The sequence below is a fragment of the Quercus robur genome, chromosome 8, assembly GCF_932294415.1.
Source record: "Quercus robur chromosome 8, dhQueRobu3.1, whole genome shotgun sequence".
NCBI classification, from domain to species: Eukaryota; Viridiplantae; Streptophyta; class Magnoliopsida; order Fagales; family Fagaceae; genus Quercus; species Quercus robur.
The window spans coordinates 67,263,981-67,286,489 of NC_065541.1; the positions used below are offsets into that span (position 1 = coordinate 67,263,981).

The following is a 22,509-nucleotide window of genomic DNA, read 5'->3' on the forward strand; positions in this document are numbered from 1 at the left end:
GTGTCGATCCACCCGGCTAGTATGTTCTCATCAGGCGCAATCACGTTGGGTTTGAGAATATTCAAGTCCAAACCGTTTAATCCTCTGCCTGAAAATGAAGCTACGATCGGTGTCGGTTTGATTTCGAGCAAGGTGCATTGGAAATCAATGGAAATTAATGAAGAAGAACTGGGAATTAGAATAAAACTCCCAATTATTTATTTATTTTTTTTAGAATCATGGGATTGTGAATTAGTAGCAATACTGGTTTTAATTTGGTATTGGTTTGTGAATTTCTTATGAGTAAATTTATTTTGTAATTTTTTAATAAAAAAATGTCACATCATTAAAAAAAATGTCAAGTCATTATTCCGTTAGTTATATAAACAACAATACTAACAACAGTTAGTAAAAGGACTAATACAACTCATTTTAAAACTTGAGGGACTAATTATACACACAAAATAAACTTGAGGGACCAACATTGTAATTCCGCCTAAATAAAATACACATTTTGGATAAAACAGTTGTTACTATATGTTACAATAACAAATCATTGATTTAACTGAATAACTAAATAAAATAGATAGAAAAAGTTTAACTTCAAATAAGTTTGGAGTTTTATTCTTCTACAAGAGATAGCTCAAAATTAGTTTGAAACTAAACTTTGTTCAAGATAAATATGGTTTTGGGCCCAATATGTTTTGAGTGAGTGTTGACCCAAGAAATCCTCTAGGGTTGGTTGGGCTTGGGCCCTAAGGATCCCCTTGGTTTTGCATTGAGTTTTAGATTACAAAAATGTTGTGTTTAGTTTTTGGGCAAAAAATGTAGTCCTTTTATGCAGTTGATAAACGGATAATGCTTCTAGATGCAGTGATGCAGGGATAAAATTGAGAGACAAAAACCGAAATTTTAAAGAAAGACGGTAGTATGTATGTAAACATGAAAGTTGGTATGGTGGGGCCAAAATATATGTATATACTTCGTATGGTAAAGTAGCCGAAGGGCCACGAGACGCAGTCGCATTTCACGAATTATTACAGCGTGTATGTTAGCTGAACCAAGCGAAGCGAATCCCTGTGAAAGAAAAGTGAAATTGAGAAAGAGAAAGAAAGAAAGAAACAGTGCGCTGTGTTTCTTTTCTTGCAGTCCAAGTGTTTGACAAATGGCGTCAGTGTTCATGAGCCCAGTCTCAGTCTCAGTCTCAACCAATCCCAGACTCCAAAGAACTCCTTCAACCTCAACCTCAATGTTCGTCTCTCTCGCCAGTTCCGATTCTCAGCCACCCTCCGAAGAATTGTACCCGGAAACCACTGGTGACCGGTCCAGGAAAGATAGGCGCAGAGTGGTTCGATTGGCCTGGGAGAAGCTGGTTCGTTGGTCCCGCTCTTGGCGCTCCAAGACCAAGACTGATGATGTTCTTGAACGTACTAATAAGGTCTCTTTCTTTCTTTCCTTCTTTATCTTTCAGCTACGTCCAATTCATATTTTGGTGCTCAATCAATTTCTTTACATACATTGGTCCATTTTGCTTGCTTAATCGTAATGACCCATGGTTTAGTATTACAACGATTCAGTATTTAAATGTTTAGATATGCATCTTCATATGTTCATCATCCAACTACATGAAAACAATTAAATGTTTGATTTTGATGTTCTAAGTTATAGCATGTGCCTTTCGCAATGTGCTATATACATCCCAATTGGCACTTTCTTATCCCATAATAATGGGAGGAGGGTGAGGTCATGGGTGCGAGACTTATGGGGTGTGTATCAGTGTAGTCAAAGGCAAAAGGAGACCTTAAGCCACGAAAGTCCTTGTATTTCCTAAGACGTGAGGTGCCAAAAAGGCACTCACCCAAGTAAATTGAGACACCCAACTCTAAATATAGTTATTTTACATGTAATAAACTCGAATAATATGCATCTAATGCTTACTGGGCACAATTTCAATTTTTCAAACTGGTTACTCTAAATATAGTTATTTTACATGTAATAAACTCGAATAATATGCATCTAATGCTTACTGGGCACAATTTCAATTTTTCAAACTGGTTGGAGGCTCTATTAAGTAATAATTAATATAAGAATAGACTTTACAACAATATCATACAAAAAAAATTCAGAAAACAAAAACATAAAACTATTAGAGCTTAAAGATCATGTGATTTTTTTTTTTTTTTTTTTTAAATAAAAGAAATTTATTTTTAAAATCCTAGTAGAAAGAAAGAGAGGTGAGATAAAAGAATGCACGAGAGAGGGACACCCGCAAACTTGAAATTAAGTATAGAACAATCCCTCTTGGCCAAATTAAATTTTTTTTTTCACTGAGGCTCTTGCCTCAAGCATCTTACAGCTTGTTTAAGGTGGTCCTCACTCGCCTCAACTCTAAAGGCAAGTGATTCACTAAAGGAATCTCGCTTGAGCGCCCAACTCCCCTTTGACTACACTAGCGTGTGTAACGTACCAATTAAAGAAACTTATAGCATGTGCTTTTGCAACCTTTTTTTTATTGGTAAATAGAAATGCAGTGAGTGGCTTGGATACTCTGTCTCACCCACCACCCTGCTTTTACATGGATAGGATCTGTGTTTGAGCTAGAGTTCATTGGCCTTTTGCAACTATATTGTATGTTAATTAATTTTGGTCTTTAGGTTGTGGTGCTTGGAGGTGGATCGTTTGGTACAGCAATGGCTGCCCATGTTGCAGATAGAAAGGCTCAATTGGAAGTTCACATGCTTGTACGTGATCCTCAAGTTTGCCGATCCATTAATGAGAGCAACTTTAATTGGTAACTTTTTATTTTTCTTCATCATGTCATGCCTCTACCCTTGGCATTGCAATCTTATCAAAGTGACCATTTTCCTATCTCTCCAAGTGTATGTATAATCATGCTCTCTTATTTGTTTTTCCTCTCAGCAAGTACTTGCCAAAACATAAACTACCTGAAAATGTGATTGCAACAACTGATGCCAAATCTGCTTTGCTTGGTGCGGACTATTGTCTTCATGCTGTGCCCGTGCAGGTCTTTCATTTTTCCTGTTTCTGTTGGTGATTCAGAGTTTTGATAGTAACTTTTATGATGATTTTTCGGCATTTCACATATTCACAACCTGGTGCTCTCTCACTACAGATTGCTATAGTAGTTTATTTATACCATCAACAATACAGTATTTTATGTTTCCTGGTCTATCATTATGTATAAAACAAGGCCACTACCTGATTCTTATCTCTTTTCTTGCAGTTCACCTCATCTTTTCTTGAGGACATTGCAGATTATGTAGATCCTTGCTTGCCATTCATCTCCCTTAGCAAAGGGTTAGAGCTGAATACATTGAGAATGATGTCTCAGATTATTCCCCAAGCATTGAGGAATCCTCGCCAGCCTTTTGTTGCACTATCAGGCCCTTCATTTGCACTAGAATTGATGAATAAATTGCCAACAGGTGACATTATTGATTAAAAATTTTTCTGTTCCTTTTAAAAAATAACTTATACAAGTATTTACCACTGTAGAATCTACACCTTTAAGTTGTTCATTCTTTGGGGGAGGCTAAAATTTGTGTCTTGCCTTTTCTTTTGCTTTGGGTAGCAATGGTGGCAGCATCAAGGGACCAGAGATTGGCAAGTGCTACTCAGCAGTTACTAGCTTCTAGTCATTTAAGAATCAGCACTTCAAGGTAGATGATCTCCACTAAATTCACTCGAGTAAATTTCTATTAAAATAAATAGACTAGCTATCTCTCCTTCCCCACTCCTCTCCTCCCAAAAGAAAGCCCCTCAATGACAACCTTCCCAGTTTCCCACTCATGCAACAACATTCCTAGCTTCCCACTCTGTTTTGCCACCAAGTTATTAATTTATTATTGGATATTCATATTTGACCATTGGTCACTGAATCCACCAATTCTGCCCCTTTGGTTAGTAGTTGCTTGTATATGTACCTGCTTGATTATCTTTCTGTCCCCCTTTGATCATACCCTGTCTTTTAGATTGGTGTAGCATATATGCTAGAGGTTTGCATTATAAAATGTAAACAACCATATCCATACATTTTGTACACATGCTCAGCTCATAACCTCTGATAACTCCAGTGATGTTACAGGAGTGGAAATTGCAGGTGCACTCAAAAATGTGCTTGCAATAGCAGCAGGTATTGTTGTAGGGATGAATCTTGGTAACAACTCTATGGCAGCTCTTGTTGCACAAGGTTGTTCTGAGATACGATGGTTAGCAACAAAGGTATCTTATCTTCTATTGTATGTAATATACATATAGCGTAAGCCATTGACAACACCTTAGTTTTTATCTATGGAATGCTTATGGCATAAAACCCTGCTCTTAAAAAAATCATTTGGATATGGTGACTATCCTTTGGTCAATGAAGAATAAGCCATACTTGATAGCCTTGATGATTTAAATGGACTTCCCTGTCCTTGGTTTTGTTTGGTTTCTGCATAAATTCATTGGTTGGTCTGTTAATTGGTTGTTGCCTTTGTTCCAAGAGTGTTGTTCCTAGGATTTATGTTGCCCGTTGCTGCATTGCTGTTGTTACCTTACAAAATTTTCCTTGAATCTATTTTTGAAGATGGGTGCGAAGCCAACAACCATTACTGGTCTATCAGGAACTGGAGACATCATGCTCACATGTTTCGTGAATCTTTCAAGAAACAGAACGGTTGGAGTCCGCCTTGGATTGGGGGAGAAGCTTGATGATGTTCTGAGTTCTATGAATCAGGTGCTTGAATCTTCTTACTTACAACTTCTGATGTTGGTTAAAAATTGTCGTCATTGTGGTTACTCAACGTCCACGTTTAATAGGTGGCAGAAGGTGTATCAACAGCTGGAGCTGTGATTGCATTGGCCCAGAAGTATAATGTGAAGATGCCAGTTTTGACGGCAGTTGCTCGAATTATAGACAATGAACTGACCCCGAAGAAAGCTGTTCTCGAGTTGATGAGCCTTCCTCAGGTTATTCTCACTCAATCGTGTTCAAACGAAGATAAAAGTTTTTGTATTTTTTTTTTTTTTTTTTTGGGTTAAAGAAGATAAAAGTTTATGACTGTAGTTTGCATTTTTTTTTTTTCTCGTTTTGGAGATTCTAAATGTTACAATATAAATTTTAACTGTAGGTTGAAGAAGTATGAAACCTAAGGGCTTTGTCAAGAAAATGAACAATTTTTGTTGAGTGAAGCACTCCGACATTAACTCCAGGTGCTGACATATATCAAACCACACGAGGAACAATTTACAATTACACAAATGACATTACACAAGTGGATATTTTTGGGTCTATATTGCTTGAACTCCCTATTTTTTGGTCAGGAGAACAGTTTTGTAAATCAGGAATGATTTTGAAATTCTCAAAATGAGATATAATTGAAATGATGGTTTTCATTTGATAAGACCTCATTTCTACTGCCATTCAATCTCTCTCTGTCCTTTTTGTTTTATTGGCTACTGCCATTCAATCTCTTGCCACGAATACATGCTATGGATTGATTATATATATAGGCAGATAATGAGCAATTAGAGCCATCATTAAGATGGATACACCAGAGTAGATGTGAAAACATTGATCCAAGTATAGTAATTAGAAGTAATAAACAGACATTGTTCACCAAGTGCTTTAAAGAAATACTGCAGTAAAGGAAATGAAATGAAAATTTTTATACATGACTAATTGGGAAGCAACCTCTGCATGCTTATGAGTAGGTATTCCTATCAGTGTCCGAGGTCACCGCTAGAAACAAGAGGAATTTTGATAAGTCATATGAGCCAACTCTGTTTGGTGTTGCCTGGCAGCAGTGGGTGCATTAGTACCATAAGGTTGAAAGAAAGACTGCAGCAACATTTGAAGGCAATGAAATGGAATTTTCAGTCATGAACTGTAATTAAGGATCAACCTTCATACGCTCAAGAATAGGGTACTCTTCTTATTGGTGTCCATGGTCACCACCAGAAGAAGAAAAATATTTTGCCATTGCCCGAGTTTGTGAGAAGTCATGTGAGCCAACCTGTTTGGTGTTGTCTTGCAGAAGCAGGTTCATCCACACCATAAGGTGAAATCAAATTCTGCATGCTTAAGCGTAGGCACTCTCCTTATCATTGTCTAGGATCACCACTAGAACAAGAGAAATAGTTTGCCACACCGTGCTTTAAACCAAGAATCAGTTGCCAGAGGCTGCGAGAAGCCGTGTGAGCCGACCTCATTTGGTGTTGTCTTGCAGCAGCAGGTTCATCCGCAGCATAGGGTGAAACCAAACTCTCAGCACACACGGTTTCTTGTAACCAATGTTCAACACCCTGAACAGCCAGTTTGCTAACCTTATTCTCTATCGGGTGATAAGTAACAAAGCCCTCCAATTTTATTCCAATCACCACTGCACCGCTGCTGGTGAAACATAAGGGCACATAATCAGAATGTCTAACAGAAGCTTCAGGTCCAGGCATCCTCGGAATGGTAATCAATTTGGTCCAAGTCTCATCATCCTTACTCGTCCACACGTCAACATAGCTCAACCTCTGCGTATGAATTGCACAAAGCGAGCCTTCCAAAGTCCCCAACCACGATACATTCCTATGAAATGTATCAGGAGGGGATGGCACCACCTTAAACTTCTCCTTAGCCAAATCAAAACGCAAAATTTCACAGTGGAAGGGGTCATCATTGGCCGCCACAAGCCAATACAGAGCACCATTGGCATTAGTGGCTTGAAAGAAATGCTCAATACAAAAAGGTGGAGTGTCTTCGTCTGGAATTTTCCTCCAAGTATTGGATCCTAAAGTTAAGACCTCGACCTGAGGATGGTAATCCTTGATCTTCATTTGACAATAACTAGATGGGGCTCTAACAACCTTATAATCCCCGATGGTAGAATCGAAACCAAGACCAAAAACCTCCCTAGTGGAATGAAAATTTCGTGGAAGTGGAAGCCTCTTGTATTGCCTAATAGATGGATTCCATAAAACGAGAGCACCATCACCACCATCTTTGATAACCACACAAATCAAGCCATCACAATGACCCTTAACATAATAAGGCAAATTCTTAACGAGAACAAAAGAGTCAAGCTCAACAGCCTTTTGAAAACCATCTACAGCAGTAGTAGTAGTAATATTAAAATCGGGTTGATGTTGTTGTTGGGGGCCTATGGACAAAAGGGTCTCACAATAACGAGCCAGAAGGATAAGGGACCTGGATTTTTTGAAGTGGAGGTGCGTATGGATGAAAGAAGAACTGGTAATAAGAGAGTGCCAAGATTTGGAAACACACCTGAATCGTACAAGGGACTTCACCGGAAGCCTTTTCAGTATGTCGGGAATGATATCTTCTGGAAGTTCCGGTGTTGGTGTTGGTGTTGGTGTTGGTGTTGGCGTCGGTGCTTCCATTTCTGATTGTGTTTTGGGTATATTTTGTGAAAAAGCTTATTAGGGTTAGGCTTCACAAAGCAAATGGGAAAAAGTGGAAGAGACCAGTGTGGTGGGTTGGGCTTTGTTTATCTTTATCTTTATCTTTTTCCCCCTTCGCCTTTTTCTTTATAGGTGGGGCGGTTGCGTCTTCTTTTTGTGATTTGTTTTTGTTTTTATCGATCCATTACTCACATGTGTCCTCCAATAACGACTCATTCTTTTATGTCTACTGTTTATCTTTACATTTGTTAACTTAACAGGCGCGACAGCATTTTATTTTTACTTTGGGAAATTTTTATTAATTAATTAAAAAAATATATACAAAGTTTTATCTATGCCGACTTTATTATTTTGGTGGTAATGGAGTCAAAGAAATCATAAATTAAAATTTACATTTCACCTAAGTTAAGTTGTGTGCTCATAACCATTTAATAAAAATAATTAAGAGAAAGCTCCATTTAGAGAGAGAACTTTTCTAAAACTAAGAAAATGACCGAGGTAAAAGCAAAACATTAAAAATTTTATTATAGTATTTTTCAATTTTTTCAATTTCTTTACTGTCCAAACTAATGAAAATAAATAATAAAAAAGGACACAAAAAGGGGCCGTTTGGTAACATTATTCTAATAACGTTATTTGTATTTTTTGGAAATATGTGTAGGTGAAAAAGTATGTGAAAATACGTATAATGTTGTTTAAAAACTAAAAACATGTGTTTAAACTCTGATACCAAACGGTCTTAAGTATTAATTTGAAACAATTTCATAAATTAAAAGCATTGGACCATTTTTTTTTTTTAAGAAGAAAAAAGCATTGGACCTAATTTAATATAATGAATAATAATTCATCTCACTTTAGAAGGGCAAAGTATCTCCTACACCTACACCCCTTCAAATGAATAAGGTATTTTACTTTATTGAAAGAGGAAAGAAGGTCTTAGGTTTCGCTGTCTTCTTTCTTATGTTTTCCTCCTTTATTCTTCTTTTACCTTTTTGATTTCCTACTCATTCTCTTGTGAATGCAATGGAATTTTCAACATTTGGGCTTCAGGGTTATAAGCTAAGTATCCCAAGAAGGTTGGCTTTTAGAATTTCATCATGGTTTGAATTGCATTATTGTTCAAGAAATTCCATTATCACATTTACTACTGGTTGAGTGTAAGTGGAGGTTGAAAAAGCTAGAATCAGCATAACGTGACTATAGTCTTTGCTTTGAAGCTACACTACGGGCATGTTGAGGTTGAAGCCAATTAATAATTGTAGAAGCCGCTAAACATTGTTTGGATGAGCTTGTTTTCACGTTAAAAGAGGAGCATGTACAACTTTTTAAAGCTTTATTTTTTTAGAATTACCTTTTTAAAGCATTTGTTTTTTCAAGATACAATTGACACAATAAACTAAATATACTGCCATTGGCCTCAGTAGCCTATTAGCACCCAGGTACCCGTATGACCTGATGCTCAGGGATTCTAGCCCCCGCAATCACCTAGCCAAAAAAAAAAAAAAAAAAACTAAATATACTAATAAAAAGAAGCTCATACAAATGCTGAAATGCACCACAATATGAACACATCTCATCTCTTGCCAATTCATTATGTAAGTTACAAGCAATATGCGCTTCCAAGAATAAATCAGGTTCCCAAGACAAGTTTGCTAAAACATTGTACATCAGAGGACCCTAAACTACTGGATGATAGTCACTTAACTATGAAGAGAACCCTTAAAGTATCTATGGAACTCAGGTTTTTGATTGCCATTTAGGCATGGCATGGTATTGTCTGTCCTCAAGCCCTTCTCCTTTTTGTCTTCTGTCTGTCCTCTATACAAAATTGCAGGAGGAATTAAAAAAATAAAAAATATATTACAAAACTCCTGGATGATAAACATGCTTTTTTGACCTGTGGTGTTTGAATGAAATACAGAGAAAAAAGCGAGGCCATGTTATTCTCTCTTGTCCTCCTCAAGATCTTCTCCAAGCCCGAACACATGGTGGTCTGCTGCAATTGAAACCTTCCTTTCTTTTCTCTCTAGCTTGGTGGCCAAATCTCCTGCCACCATTATTCCACCTCCAGTGAGTGAGATTGCCTCATCTTCAAAGTCTTCCCCTGTCTCCTCTGAATATGCATATCTGCACAAACCCAAATCAAACCAATTTTCATGAAGGCCAGTCTTCTAAGAAAAATGGTTCAAAACAATGATAAAATGATGTCTTAGTTGTCATCACTAAAAAAATCACAAGCAAAAACATACCAAGTGACAAGAAGTTCAAATTTGGTTAGCACGTGAAACACTTTTTAATACATATTAGGTGTTAGTGGAAGCTTTCCACCTCTAAACCTAGCTAAGTGGTTAATGGAGCAAGAGCATCAATCTCCAAAATATCCTAAGAGGTCGAGTGCCCTGGAGTGGCTATGAAATCTACATTTTTGAACATTTCTATTTTACTATTATTATTATTATTTAGTTTTGCAATTTACAGCATCAAATTAAAAGAAGATAGCTAAGTGACATAAACTGAATATAATCTAATGGTGTTAGCATGTATCAAACCATTCAGCAATCTGCTTAAATCCAAGTTCTTGCAAGTGCACCCTGTAGATGAAGCTAAAATAATGAAGATAAAATATTTAGTTATCTTTTTGGGAAAAAATAGGTTAATGCAAGTGCATCATGTGCCTGAAGCCTTTTAATAATAAAATAGACCTGAATTCATCCATATGGGTGCTCTCAATTTCATCAATCCACATTTTGGTGGCAAATTTGCTCCAAAAATACCAACCTGCAGTCCAAAGATCAGCTCCATTTACTCCTTTGGTTGGTTCAGGCATCTAGTTTTCAATATACATACTTTCTAAGAATAGATTATTCTTGGTCCTACTCAATTTCCTGGGAAATAGTAGGCCTTCCAATTCTGAAGACCACATTCTAAGCTGCCCCATACGTTCAATAATAACGCAACAAACTATACTACAAAATCCTTCACAACATAATACTGGTTTCAAAAATAAACTCTGCCCCATATTTCTCCATATAACCTGAAGAAAACCATAGCTTGCATATCATATGAAACAAGAAGAAAAAAGAAAATGATGGCCCTTCATTATTCTATGTGTGCCTAATTTGGAGTTGGGAGTTATCAGACTTCTTAGAAACTTGAGAGAAACCGCCAAGAATGATCTATTTCTCCTAAACTTAGGAAACATCCAGAAATATAGCATGGACCTATTCCGCATGTACAAATTTGTTTCATTAAAATATAAGCACAAAATCATTGACCAGTTTTTCTAGGCTGCCTAGCCCCAACGCTCATCCATAAAATGTCAAATCTGCTTTATGCAGTTTCTAAACTTTTCCTTTTCTATTTTGGAAAGCATTTTAAAGCGTAACTTCAACCATCTTTAGTTATCAGTTAAATCCTGTAGCATTCTATAAATCTTTTGAGTGACTATATTGGAAGTTGGAACCAAAAACCATTTAAAGCAAATCCAGCAAGTAGTATTTTACCAAAAATAAATAAAAACAAAAGAAAGGGTATCAGAATGAAGGATGTACCTAGTTGGGTTATGTGAGGGATCCCAAAGAACGCATATCACCACCAACAGTATGAATGCAAGACAAGTCCAGAAAGCTGGGATGATCCAAGCACTTCGCCACAGTCCGCTCAATGGATCGGACGCATTAAAGTACAACTGAACCAACACAAATCAGAAGCTTGACTCCAAGTAGTACAATTCTACATAGAAAAAAAAAGGGGGGGGGGGGGGGTGGGGGGGAGTAGCTCCTATATTTAATAACATATGTAAGTGACTGTTTCAAAGAGCTACAAAATTGTGCAATTCTAGGGCCATACCATTGTAGAAGTACAAACTTATACAGCAAGATAAAGAATAAGATTTGAAAACATAAGTTCTGTTTATTCACAATATTGTGGAAGATGAAAAGGAAAAGCAAAAGAACTGAAAATAAAAAATTCAAAAGGCCACCTCATAACCAATCCAAGCAACAGAGAGCAGCACTGATATTGCAAGGGAATTCGTAAACTTCCGGTAGAGCTCAAGTTTTGCTACGCTTCTTCGAATCTGTGAAGAAAGCAAACAAACAGATAGAATGATTAGAATATTTGCATCAGAAATATAAAAGCCTCTTGCCAATAAGCACTAATTCGAAGGGCATCTCCTTCCCCTAAATAATGAGGTGAAGAAAAAAGTCATAGGTTCAAAATCCATGGGGTACTCTACGTGTAACTTACAAATCAATTAAAAAGGGAAAACATCAATGGGATGTATGATTTAATCTTGGATTCAAAAGTACAAATTAACACAGCATCCCACCTATTTAAGAAATGCAAAGCATTCTTTGAACATATAACTGTTGGCTATTTTTCTGTGGCAGATGCATCATGACCTCTAATTTATCATATTCCATTGACCTAGCTCAAGCTAAATGGTCAAAAAATTAATGTAAGTCTTTCCTGAGTTTATTTAATAACATGCATATCCATGCATTGCATTTCACATACCATGTTTGATGTTTGTGTGTGTATACACGGTAAAATGAATTAGTCCCTTTCCTTAACAGCCACAAACTACTAGAGACAGGCATTCAACAAGTCAATGTCTACTCAGTAATGGCATGGAAGGGATGTGCAAGAGAAAAAAAGAAGTAAGTTGACCTGAAGCTTCTCCAGAGTTTTAGATAATGATGAAAATATCCAAAGAATAAAGCAGGCATCCAGTAGAACAACAGGTAGCACAAGAAAGAGTCTTGTTTTTCCAGAAAAGTCATTGATATTCCCCAAATGTTCAACAAGCTCAAGAGCTTCAGAAGCCACAAAGTATGACACACCAAGAAGAAGTATTTTTGAGGTTATATTGCCAAGTGTTGGACGAACAACACCATATCCCATTGAAACCACAAGAAGAAGAAGACGGGAGAAAGTCTTCTTAATAGCACTGAAGCTAACTGCCCATACTGTAATTCCCATTGGTCTGCTTCCAGTGGAATTGAAATTTGCATATTCAAAATACCAGAGAGCCATTTCACACATCCCTAGGCCAATTACAGCTGTGATGTGGTAATGCAACTGTATCACATTTTTCCAATATCGTACAAAGCGGATGAACCAGAGGAGACCTAGAACAATATAAGCTAAAGACATTAAACCAAAAAATGTCATCAGCGGTGTCATCTTTCCAGGTAGATAACCATCCGGATTCTTCCAAACTGTTCGTCCGCTAATTAACGTGCCCACTAGTTCTGGGTCACAAAACATGAAATATAGATAATACATTCCAGTACTATTGATCTCAATAGTTTCAAGCGCCATTTTGGTCTCTCTGTTTTTTCCTTCAAAGAAGGTCTGAATTCGTGTTGGCCCATCAAGCTTATCTGGTTCTTGATGGATGATAACCTCTCCTACCTTGCAGGATCCATCCTTGGCAAGATCAGGTGTGCAGCAAATCGCTTCAGAATTCAAATAAGAACCCCCAATCTTTGTCCTATCTTTGACCCTAATAATTATAGCTTCAACCAAGCCAGTCCTTTGTTGCATCTCATTCTGCTTTTCCGCAGATTCTGCTGTTCTTTGAAAGGTGATTGACTCAAACCTAAAATTTTACATATGGAATAGAATTAATAAGACCTTCAAACAATTTCAATTGTGCACATAAAATATATATTAAGCATTATATATGTATTCATAACTTCTCAATCTCATATAGGCTATGGCAGACATAATTGTCAACCTCCTTAAGAGCTTTCATTACCACCTACAACCAAACATGAAAAAAGTCCATCAATTTTTTTTTTAAATGACATGTAGCACCACCATTTTTAATCTTCATTGTAATAAAACAATCTCTTAGTGTAGCATTGCACATTTCAGTCCAACAAACAGACACAATCATAGCAAGTCAAGCCAATGGGTACTTGAAAAATCCGTTTCTACCAATGAAAAACCTATTCTTTTAACGAAAATATAAAAACTTATCATTCTTTCATGGTAATCAAACAGATCAAACATACCCATTTGCCCCGGTTTTGTTCCAAAGAAAGTAAAAACATTGATATTATTATTACCTGATGAAGGACTTGCCAATGAAAGGTTTATCTTGAGGAGAGGGAATGTGGCGAACTCTGGAAGCGTAGAGGCCCTCACTACCACCATGGAAGAAGAGTGAATTGGAGCGACGAGAAAAGGGTTCGTTTTGGTATTCATGGATGGAAGCACCGACTTGGACAATGAAATGGGAGCTCAAATGTAATATTAAACCAACAATAAAAATGGTAACTTTAAACCCTTTTGGATTCGAATTGAAATCACAAGGAACACTCCCTCTATGACCCATCATCGTATTCGTATTATACATATTCTTCATCATCATCATCTTCGTTCTCAATGTCTCTCTCTCTCTCTGTTTGTCTGTCTGTCTATCTGTCAATGTGTCAGTTATAGTCTTTTGTTTCACTCTCTCCGTCAAAGATTACGGGTTAGTGATTAGATTCGCATTGCTGGACTTGTAAAAATGTGTTAAAAATGAAAATGTCACTCATGTCTGTCTCATTAAAAACTACTGCCATATGGTCCATAACGTTAAATTTCCTCATTGGTTTGTCTCTTTTTTGTATTTTGTGTATTTAAGAATTTCACTTTTTTGGCCGTTGTAAATACTGTCTATTAACTCTTTTTTTAACTGTCAAGTCAAACTTACTAATTAATTTTTAAAAAGTCTATAAAGACATTTAATATAAACTTCACCTCTTGCTTTTTGGAGTATATGTATATAATTAGATATGATCATGCAATAGACAAAAGAAAAAAAAAAAAAAAAAGCATTTCCCATTGGCTGCAAGAGAATTGTAGAAATCATGTTATTGAATGAAGCATTGCACTTGTACAAATAAAAGAGAAATAATATGTTCATAATATTTTTACAATAAATATTAAGTGGCAAGTTATTTCTGGTTGTTATTGTTGGGTTAAAAAAATAATCTCAATGCTAAATTCAAATTTGAACTAATAACAACTAACTATTTATAATTTGTTATGAAAATATTGTAAAAATATTGCGGACGTAGCACTTCTACAAATAAAATGGGAGAAGTTAGTCTCGGACTCTGAGAAATGCGAAGAAGGCATTGGGCACATGGGAACATCATATTGGCAAGTGCATTATTCACAGCTATGGTTGACTACATGAACATCGACATAAGTTTTTGCTTCCACAATTTTTTAGAATTGTATTTTATACATGATAATGTGAAATATTGCCAGCCAGATCACTAGTCAAATTTGGAGCTTTTGACGGTCTTTTAGTCTAAAAGAAAAATAGAGCTAATCAAATAGACCATGGGGATGTGCAACGATGGAAGAAGTCTCCAATACTTAAATTAGTATCAATCTATGTATTTTGTTTGTGGATAGCATTTTTCTCATACCTTTGCAAATGAGGCAGATTGTCCATTTTATAGGTGACTTGAATAGCTGTTGTGCTCATAAATGTCTTCCTATACATAATTGAAAGTGATTATTACCATAAATGTAATAGTTGTTGTCTTGATTGGAGTTTAAGGCCTTTAAGTAATGGTCTTCATTGAATATATTGATTTTTTTTTTTTTTTGAATCTTGAATATATTGAATGTGCTTGAGTAGTTACTTATCTTTTTTTAGTGGTTTGCTGGTGACTCAAGGAAGGTGGACGACAGTATTGATTTTTCCATATTCATCGATATTAAACAAGGAGGTTTATTAATCAATATAGCACAATTACGTGGTTTATTAATTTAAAAGCTAATGCACTTTTTTTTTTTTTTTTGGGTTGAGAATCAGGCAAATTAATGCACTTGTTGAAGCTGCTCTTGGGTTGGTTATGGCTTATGATGTAGCCCATGATAAAAGATGGAGGTAGATTTCATAGGTATGTCTCAATGGATTTTACAATCTTAAAAATAATTTCCAAATTCCAAGACCAGATCTTCTACACTATCTTAGTCTCCCATCCACCTGACAATCTACGAGCATGTAGAGGAAAAGACTTATTTGCTAACTAGACAAATATCTTTGCCAGCAATATTAGGAGTTAGGGGTGTCCAACTAGACTCGGTACTTGACCAACCCGCCTAACCCTACTCATTCGGCCCGAGAATTGGCCGACCTGACACCGACAACGGTTGGCGGCAAGTCTCTGCCCCCAAAACCCATGACCGGCGGGTCGGTTGACGGCTTTGAGCATGGAAAACTGATTTTCAACTAACCCGACTAGAAAATGCACCAGAAATTGTTGTTATCCGCTGATTGGAGTGGTTTGACGGTTTGGTTTTGTCTGATCTGTCAAGATCCAGCGAGATCTCGTTGATCTCTTCGAGATCCGGCCTGATCTCGTTGAGATCTACTGAGATCTCTTCAAGATCCGGCCTAATCTCGTTGAGATCCGCCAAGATCTCTTCAAGATCCGGTCAGATCTAGCAAAAATCAATAGATTTCGGCAAAATTTGGCGACGATTCACACAGTCCGAAACCAACTGTGACCCAATCGGAAAACAATGACATCCGACCACCCAAACCGCTGCCTTCGGCGAGTCGGCAATAGGTCCAGGTATAGGAGACCCGAAGTGATCAGGTCGGGTTTGTGCTATAAGGAGTATTTGAAGCACAAGTGGTATTTGAGCTAACCCTCATATGCATGGTCTAGTAAATTTGGTGGCATAACCATATGCATGATATTGATTGGCCTAGAAATTTAGAAAGAGCAAGATTTAGGTACAATATTTAGGTGTTGTTCCTTAAGTTCCTCTCTTAAGATTCTGCCATGTGGATTTTTTCTCATTAGATGGAAGTGTATTTTTTAGTGAAATAGTCACATGACTGAATTTTAAAAGGAAAACCTAAGGAACAACACTTAAAATATTGTATCTAAGTTTTGTCAATTTAGAAATACTCCAATAATATATATGTGCGGGGGCAGCATGTGCTGATATTAATCTAAAGTTTCCTAGAGTCCTTAATGAATACAACTGGTAGCACAATTAGGAAACTACATTTGTAAAAGCACCATAACGTGGGAAGTGACACGAGAAGCATGCATTAGTCGTTACAATTCCCACGGCTTTTTAACCAATGTAAAAGTGTGCACGGTCGCATCAAAGTAGTTTTAAGAAATTATAAATAGCATCCATCAGCGTGATAAGTGTTATTCAAGTCTAAAGAAGGAGAGACATGTAGAAGGAACAACTGTCAATAACCGTCAAAAGACTTCAAATATAAATAACTGATTCAATCTCAAGAAAATTAGACAATTTCCACTAACAAACTTGTTTAAATAAGGATTTTTGTTTGTTTGTTTTGGTAATGGCAATAATAGTTCCTGAAGAGATTTGCTTGTAAGTTGTAATTCATAGATAGTAGGTTTTCATGCTTATAAGTGCTTCCTATTCAGTATAGTCTTGATTCTACAAGTTTATTTGAGTTTGATTCAAGTTCTTATTAGTTAGTCATGTTTTGTCCACAACCTTAACACCCTGCAAATTGAGGATGAAACTTATTTATAACTCTATTGGTTTGTTTATTTTTAATTTTATTTTGGTACAAATCTATATAGTCCCGAATATTATAGAATTTATAATAATATGAGGAAGAAAAAATAAGTGAGGAGAGAAAACGTGAGTATTTAAGAATCCGTTTGGATACTTAGTTTTGCGCGTTTGAGTTTTTTTTTTCTTTTTTTTTAAACGCGTTTTAGCACTTTCAGTAGGTCCCGTGCACTGTTCACAGGACCTACAAACCTCTTTTTTCACTAAAACTTTCATTAAAAATGGGTCCCATGACACTATATATTCACATATTTAGAAATTATTTTGTTACAATGTTTTTAGTTTTTAACAAAATAAACAGTATCAAAATGCACCCTAAATGATTTGACCTCTTGGTCTTCGTTTAGGGGACAAAAGCTCAAATAAATAGTATATTTTTCACTCCTCGTAATAATATATTACAGTGAAATCCTTATTAACAATGGGATTACACACAATATAAATAGTACATTTTTCACTCCTCGTAATAATACATTACAATAAAATCTCTATTAATAATAGAGAGATTACACACAATAATCAGTGATAATTTTATTTGAATTGCATATTATTGATTGCTTCAATCCCATGATTTTCTCTAGCAATCAATTCCTTAATCTTCTTTAGTAATCAGTATCATGATTTGGTCTTCAATGACATAGAATGAGAATTACACTTTCCAACAAATCTTGAAAATATACTAGATATCCTTCCCATTATGAACACATGTCAGTATTCAAGAGAGAGAGAAAGAACACAATGATTTCTTAATTAAAACACCCGTGGCTTGGCAACAACAGTAGAATGCTTCAATATGTGCAAGCTAAATTGGCCTCCCTTCTCGGAAGTGTCTAGCTTTGAGTGTCCCGGGAGGCAAGAGCTCAAAGTTTTGTACTAAACGTCCCAACGTGATTCCAATAATTGGCAAAGCAAGTATCATCCCTGGACAACTCCTCCTTCCAACACCAAAAGGAACGTACTTGAAATCATTGCCCTTGACTTCCACTTTGACCTCTTCTTCCGGAAGTCTTGTGGGTTTTTCCAATTGGCTGGGTTGTTAGCAAGCCACCATGCATTCACAAGGATCTTGGTCTCAGCTGGAATGTCAAACCCGCCAAGCTTAGCATCACGGAGGTTCATGTGTGGGACTAACAGAGGAATGGCCATCCTTAGCCGGAGAGTTTCCTTGATTATAGCTTGTAGATATGGGAGTTTGTGGATGTCTGGCTCAGTGATTTGCACTCCTGGACCAAGCACCGTGTCAATCTCATTTCGTAGCTTTTGTTGGATTATCTCCTGATGGTTCACTAGCTCGGCGATGCCCCATTCAATTGACCACAATGTGGTCTCAATTGCTGCATGCATGTAACACCAATTAATACTGATATTTTTTTTAAAAAACTCTTAGTGAACCATCAATCAAATTTTTGCACAATATAAGCCTACAACAATATCCATAGAGGAGGAATATAATTAATTAATGTACTACATTTTTAATTTTAAATCAAGAGCTTATTTAACACTTTGTTTGTTTTGAGGTTAATTTTTTTTTTTTGAAAATGAATCATTTTCTAAAAAGTATTTTTTATAAAACTATCTCATTTTTCTATATTTGATAGCAACCTCAAATGTGTTGGAAAACGGCCTCCTAATTTCTCTTAATTAGTTTGCCATGAGATATAATTGTTTTCCACAAAAAAAAGAAAAAAGGAAAGCAATCTCTAAAAATAGAGCATAATTTTTATGTTGATAAAAAATGATTTTCTTTTGACTTATTTTTTCTTATACTAACAAACACTGAAAAACACGGAAAATTATCTAATCATATCAGGACAAATTAGATACAAATTCCTCTTCATTTTTTGATTGGATAATTTTATTTTTGTCCTAAAAAAGAATATTGTACTTATAACTTTTGAAAAAAACATATTCTTTTAAGTTATTGTACTAACTATATTCTCATATTCTTTGAGAATTAACCGGCCATATAATACCTTTGGTTTCAACCAATATTGTGAAAGAAACAAAAAGTAGCTTACCAGCGACATTTAAGTTGTCAATGATGTAGAGGACGTTGTCTTCGTTAATCTCACCCTTTCGCTGAGCGTCAAGAATGTGATCTATTGCACATTTTTTAGCATTGTTGTCCGTACATTTCGTGCTTGCGAGCTTCCTATAAATACATCAACAATCAAAACAATTCTCATATTACATGAAATGGATAGATTGTATGTATTAATTTATCTATTGTTTCATAAATTTTAAATAGTTTGTTGTATAATTAAACTGATAATAATTCTAACATTTTTCATTAATACACAGTAATTTTGGAAAAACAATCAATTATACTTAAAATAGGAAGAATAAAGACATAATATTGTTTGGATTAAAAAAAGAAGAAGATAACTATAAATAATTCGATTTTAATAGAACCTATTATAAGAGAAGAAAAGAAAATCATGAATAGAAAACGAAAGAAAAGCTTACTTCCTCTCCTCAAGAAAATAATCCTTGAAGAGCTGATTCCTCCTTTCCTTGACGTCCTTGCATATCTTTAAATAGTCTCTCAAAAATGGCCTCAAAATGGGAATAAAATCTCCATAATTATACTCAAAGCTTTGAGACAACCTGCTTCTCTCCCCATTCAATGTTCTAAGCTTCACAAACAAAGGGTCATCCTCACTTTCAAACCTCCTATCAAACATGATCCTATACATGTTATTGTACATCATAAACTGCAATCGCTTCCTCAACACAAACCCAGTTGTTGATGCCTCGGGAATCTTCTTAACATCATCAACAACCCTAGCAATCTCCTCCTCCCAATCAAACCTATATTGCTGAACAACCTTGTTTGTGAAAAAGGGTACAGTCATGATCCTCCTCATCTTTCGCCAGTGCTCACCATACACAGTGAAGACCATGTCTTGGCCTTTACCAGTGAAAATATCGAACACAACGTTTCTAGTTCGTGAACCAAACTCGACCCCTTGAGTGTGAAGGACCTCTTTGGCAAGGTCTGGGGAAGACACAACAACAAGGTTGCGTTGGCCCATGCGGAGCATAAAAATGTCACCATATTTGCGAGCGAGGTCGGAGAGGTTGCGATGGTTGAGGTCATCGCCAACTTGGAGCCAGTTGCCAAAAATGGGGACGGGAATAGGGCCAGTTGGGAGCTTGAAACTCTTGCCACGAAGTTTAGAGATGAAGATAGCGAGAAGAATAGTGAAGAAGAGGGATAGGATGAGTTTCTCTAAGAAGAGAAGGTCCATGATGGTTGTGGGTGATCGAGTCGGTAATATACGTAGTTGTAAAGGAGCTAGCTAGGCATATATGAATGAGAGTGTGGGTGGGGAATTGAAGAAGACTACATAATATATAGAGAGTGAGGGAGAGAGGGTAATAATTTGTGGGGAGTGATTAGGAAGCTGGGAGAGAGGAGTTGGGGCATGGGCATTGTGTGATCAAGTGAGCAGGGAGTTGGTGGAGGGTGTTCCTTATGTTAGGTGTTAATTGGCCCGCCCCGCCGTCACTATACGATTATAGACGAGCCACCTTTCACCCCAGGACCAGGTTGAGTCAGGGGAATTGGTGGAGGGTGTTGACACAATTGACATGCATTAGAGCGCTTACAAAAAAAAAAAAAAAAAAAAAAAAAAAAACTATTTTAATCACTCATTTTACAAAAAACACACTATAACAATGCTGCTATATTACTCAAAATTTTTGGCAACTGAGTTACAGTAAACTACCATCTATGGCAGTCTACTGAGCTAACACTTATAACTTTTTTTTTATTTATTAATTCTGATAATAGCTTAATTTTACATATTTATATTATTATTAGAAAGTATTATCATTTTTATTTTAAGTTAATTCGTGCATTTTATATTTGGTTTTGGAATATTGCTGAATAATTAATTTTTTGCTTAATTGAATTTCAATGCGTGAATATGTCTTTTGTAAGAGAATGTAATTAAATGAGTGGATTTGTGCAAAGAAAAAGGCTAATGGACTTTACTTTTATAAGAGCCATGATGAAGTCAAAATAGGCCAACCTTATTAAATTTGAGTCTAATTGGAGTAAGGAATCCAATGAAATTTGCACCAAATCCAAGTCTAATTTGGATTAGGATTTCAGCCTGTGTATTAGTTAGTATTTTAAGCATAACTTTTAGTTCAAATGTCCAATTGAGATGATTCAAGTTGGGCTGGAAATTTAACTTAAAGGAATACAACTTTGTAGTCTACCAAAGTCCAAAATCTAACTTTAAATTGGCCAAAAAATGTTGGTTAAGTGAAGCTTGAAAACATTCGATTTTCTCCAAACTGGAATTCAACTTGTAATAGGATTTACTTGACCTATTTAAAAGCTCTTTAGGGCAAAAATTAGGAAGAGCTACCATAGAACATAATTTAGATTTTTTTAAAGTTCCTTTACAATTTTTAGAGTTTTGTTTGTGTTATGGCTTGTTTTTTAGAGTTTTGTTTGTGTTATGGCTTGTTAAAAGCCATGCCAAGGTAAGGGGTAAAAGTGTGAAATCCAACCATTTATTGATATGTTTTTAACAATTATTTTATAGTTTTAATGCTTATGTTATTATGTTTTTGATTGATTTACTCATCTAGAAAAGTGTCTAGTTCTGTATAATTCTTTGATTTATTGTAAACTATGGACACATTAAATACTTAGTATTCCCTACAAACTAATTCACTAGTTTTGTTTTGTCTTAAAATCAATCAATTTCATAAAACTACCTTATACAATTAATTCTTGAGTTCTTATTGTTAAATCATCCGACTAAGATCATCCTTTGTATGCATTTCAGTTGAGTTATAAAATAAATATTGTTAAGACTACTGATAGATGTGTTGTGTGTGGATTCCTAAACTTTAGCACCTTAATATATTGCAATTTTCTCTCAACTTAAATTATCTTTACTAAACCATCAAAATCTCTTCAATTAAACTTTATTATTTTAGTTTTATTTTCTTGTAGTTTGCTAGTCAATTTCATTTTCTCTGTGGATTCGACCTCAGACTTACTGAGTTATTACTTTGCAACAATCTTGCACTTGAGAACATTATTTAAATCACAAGAAGTTTTTGAAGGGTTAGGTGCATAGGCATTGTTTAAGTCGCATCAAGTTTTTGAAAGTTTAAGTTACAAAAAACTATTCCTAGATAATTCATGCGAGGCAAACGCACTTACAAATATGAAATTATCCTTGCATTGACCGGGTATGTGAATCTAGTTTATCAGATTTTTTTTGTTGTGTCCTTGTGATAATACCTTTAATTTTTATTTATAGTAGACCAAAAACAGTTACTACACTTCTTATATTTGGTAACATCTCCCATATATTACTCATGTGAAAATTGTAATTGCCTGCATGCTCTGACTAGTTGATAACTGACAACTCACACATATGAAAATACTTATTTTTAGCCTAACACATGCCCCCGTGCATGATGGGTGTAAACTTACGCCAATTGCGCATGAGTTAATACAAGAAAACGAAAGGGTGCAAAGAAGATAAAATTGAGGCT

General features: G+C 35.8%; 3 protein-coding genes and 1 pseudogene across 6 annotated transcripts; 1 reads left to right on the forward strand and 3 right to left on the reverse strand.

The window, feature by feature from the left end:
* Positions 1-840: 840 nt before the first annotated feature.
* Positions 841-5,384, forward strand: LOC126697865 (glycerol-3-phosphate dehydrogenase [NAD(+)] 2, chloroplastic). Of its 2 annotated transcripts, XM_050394996.1 has the most exons (9): positions 841-1,417; positions 2,634-2,770; positions 2,899-3,004; positions 3,224-3,425; positions 3,572-3,659; positions 4,074-4,221; positions 4,568-4,717; positions 4,801-4,950; positions 5,112-5,384. In XM_050394996.1, the coding sequence occupies exons 1-9, from the start codon at positions 1,145-1,147 to the stop codon at positions 5,124-5,126; spliced, it is 1,269 nt and encodes a 422-aa protein (XP_050250953.1). In that variant the 5' UTR covers positions 841-1,144; the 3' UTR covers positions 5,127-5,384. The 2 variants fall into 2 exon arrangements, with proteins under 2 accessions (XP_050250953.1, XP_050250954.1); XM_050394997.1 differs by lacking the exon at positions 3,572-3,659 and having other exon boundaries at positions 4,085-4,221.
* A 156-nt stretch (positions 5,385-5,540) lies between these two features.
* LOC126697864 (putative F-box protein At1g47790) lies at positions 5,541-7,495 on the reverse strand. The gene has a single exon (XM_050394995.1). It carries the CDS (start codon positions 7,369-7,371, stop codon positions 6,085-6,087), a length of 1,287 nt encoding a protein of 428 aa, XP_050250952.1. The 5' UTR covers positions 7,372-7,495; the 3' UTR covers positions 5,541-6,084.
* Positions 7,496-8,943: 1,448 nt separating this feature from the next.
* Positions 8,944-13,887, reverse strand: LOC126697863 (uncharacterized). 3 transcript variants are annotated; one of them, XM_050394993.1, is made up of 6 exons: positions 13,470-13,878; positions 12,064-12,997; positions 11,375-11,470; positions 10,944-11,080; positions 9,290-9,519; positions 8,944-9,210 (listed from the first exon to the last, which is right to left on the reverse strand). In XM_050394993.1, exons 1-5 carry the CDS (start codon positions 13,775-13,777, stop codon positions 9,333-9,335), a joined length of 1,662 nt encoding a protein of 553 aa, XP_050250950.1. In that variant the 5' UTR covers positions 13,778-13,878; the 3' UTR covers positions 8,944-9,210; positions 9,290-9,332. The 3 variants fall into 3 exon arrangements, with proteins under 3 accessions (XP_050250950.1, XP_050250948.1, XP_050250951.1); XM_050394991.1 differs by having other exon boundaries at positions 8,944-9,519; XM_050394994.1 differs by lacking the exons at positions 8,944-9,210; positions 9,290-9,519 and having other exon boundaries at positions 11,021-11,124; positions 13,470-13,887.
* A 3,843-nt stretch (positions 13,888-17,730) lies between these two features.
* On the reverse strand, positions 17,731-20,248 carry LOC126697867 (trans-cinnamate 4-monooxygenase-like; annotated as a pseudogene).
* Between the last annotated feature and the right edge of the window lie 2,261 nt (positions 20,249-22,509).

Excerpts from the sequence above, each read along its gene's own strand:
- LOC126697865 (XM_050394996.1), top strand. The coding sequence starts at position 1,145 with ATGGCGTCAGTGTTCATGAGCCCAGTCTCAGTCTCAGTCTCAACCAAT. Across the intron at positions 3,426-3,571 it reads GATGAATAAATTGCCAACAG|CAATGGTGGCAGCATCAAGG; the intron begins GTGACATTATTG and ends TGCTTTGGGTAG. Across the intron at positions 4,718-4,800 it reads TTCTGAGTTCTATGAATCAG|GTGGCAGAAGGTGTATCAAC; the intron begins GTGCTTGAATCT and ends CACGTTTAATAG.
- LOC126697864 (XM_050394995.1), bottom strand. The coding sequence starts at position 7,371 with ATGGAAGCACCGACGCCAACACCAACACCAACACCAACACCAACACCG.
- LOC126697863 (XM_050394993.1), bottom strand. The coding sequence starts at position 13,777 with ATGATGATGATGAAGAATATGTATAATACGAATACGATGATGGGTCAT. Across the intron at positions 11,081-11,374 it reads TTGCTTGGATTGGTTATGAG|TTGTACTTTAATGCGTCCGA; the intron begins GTGGCCTTTTGA and ends GTGTTGGTTCAG. Across the intron at positions 9,520-10,943 it reads CCCTCACATAACCCAACTAG|ATATGCATATTCAGAGGAGA; the intron begins GTACATCCTTCA and ends GGGTTTGTGCAG.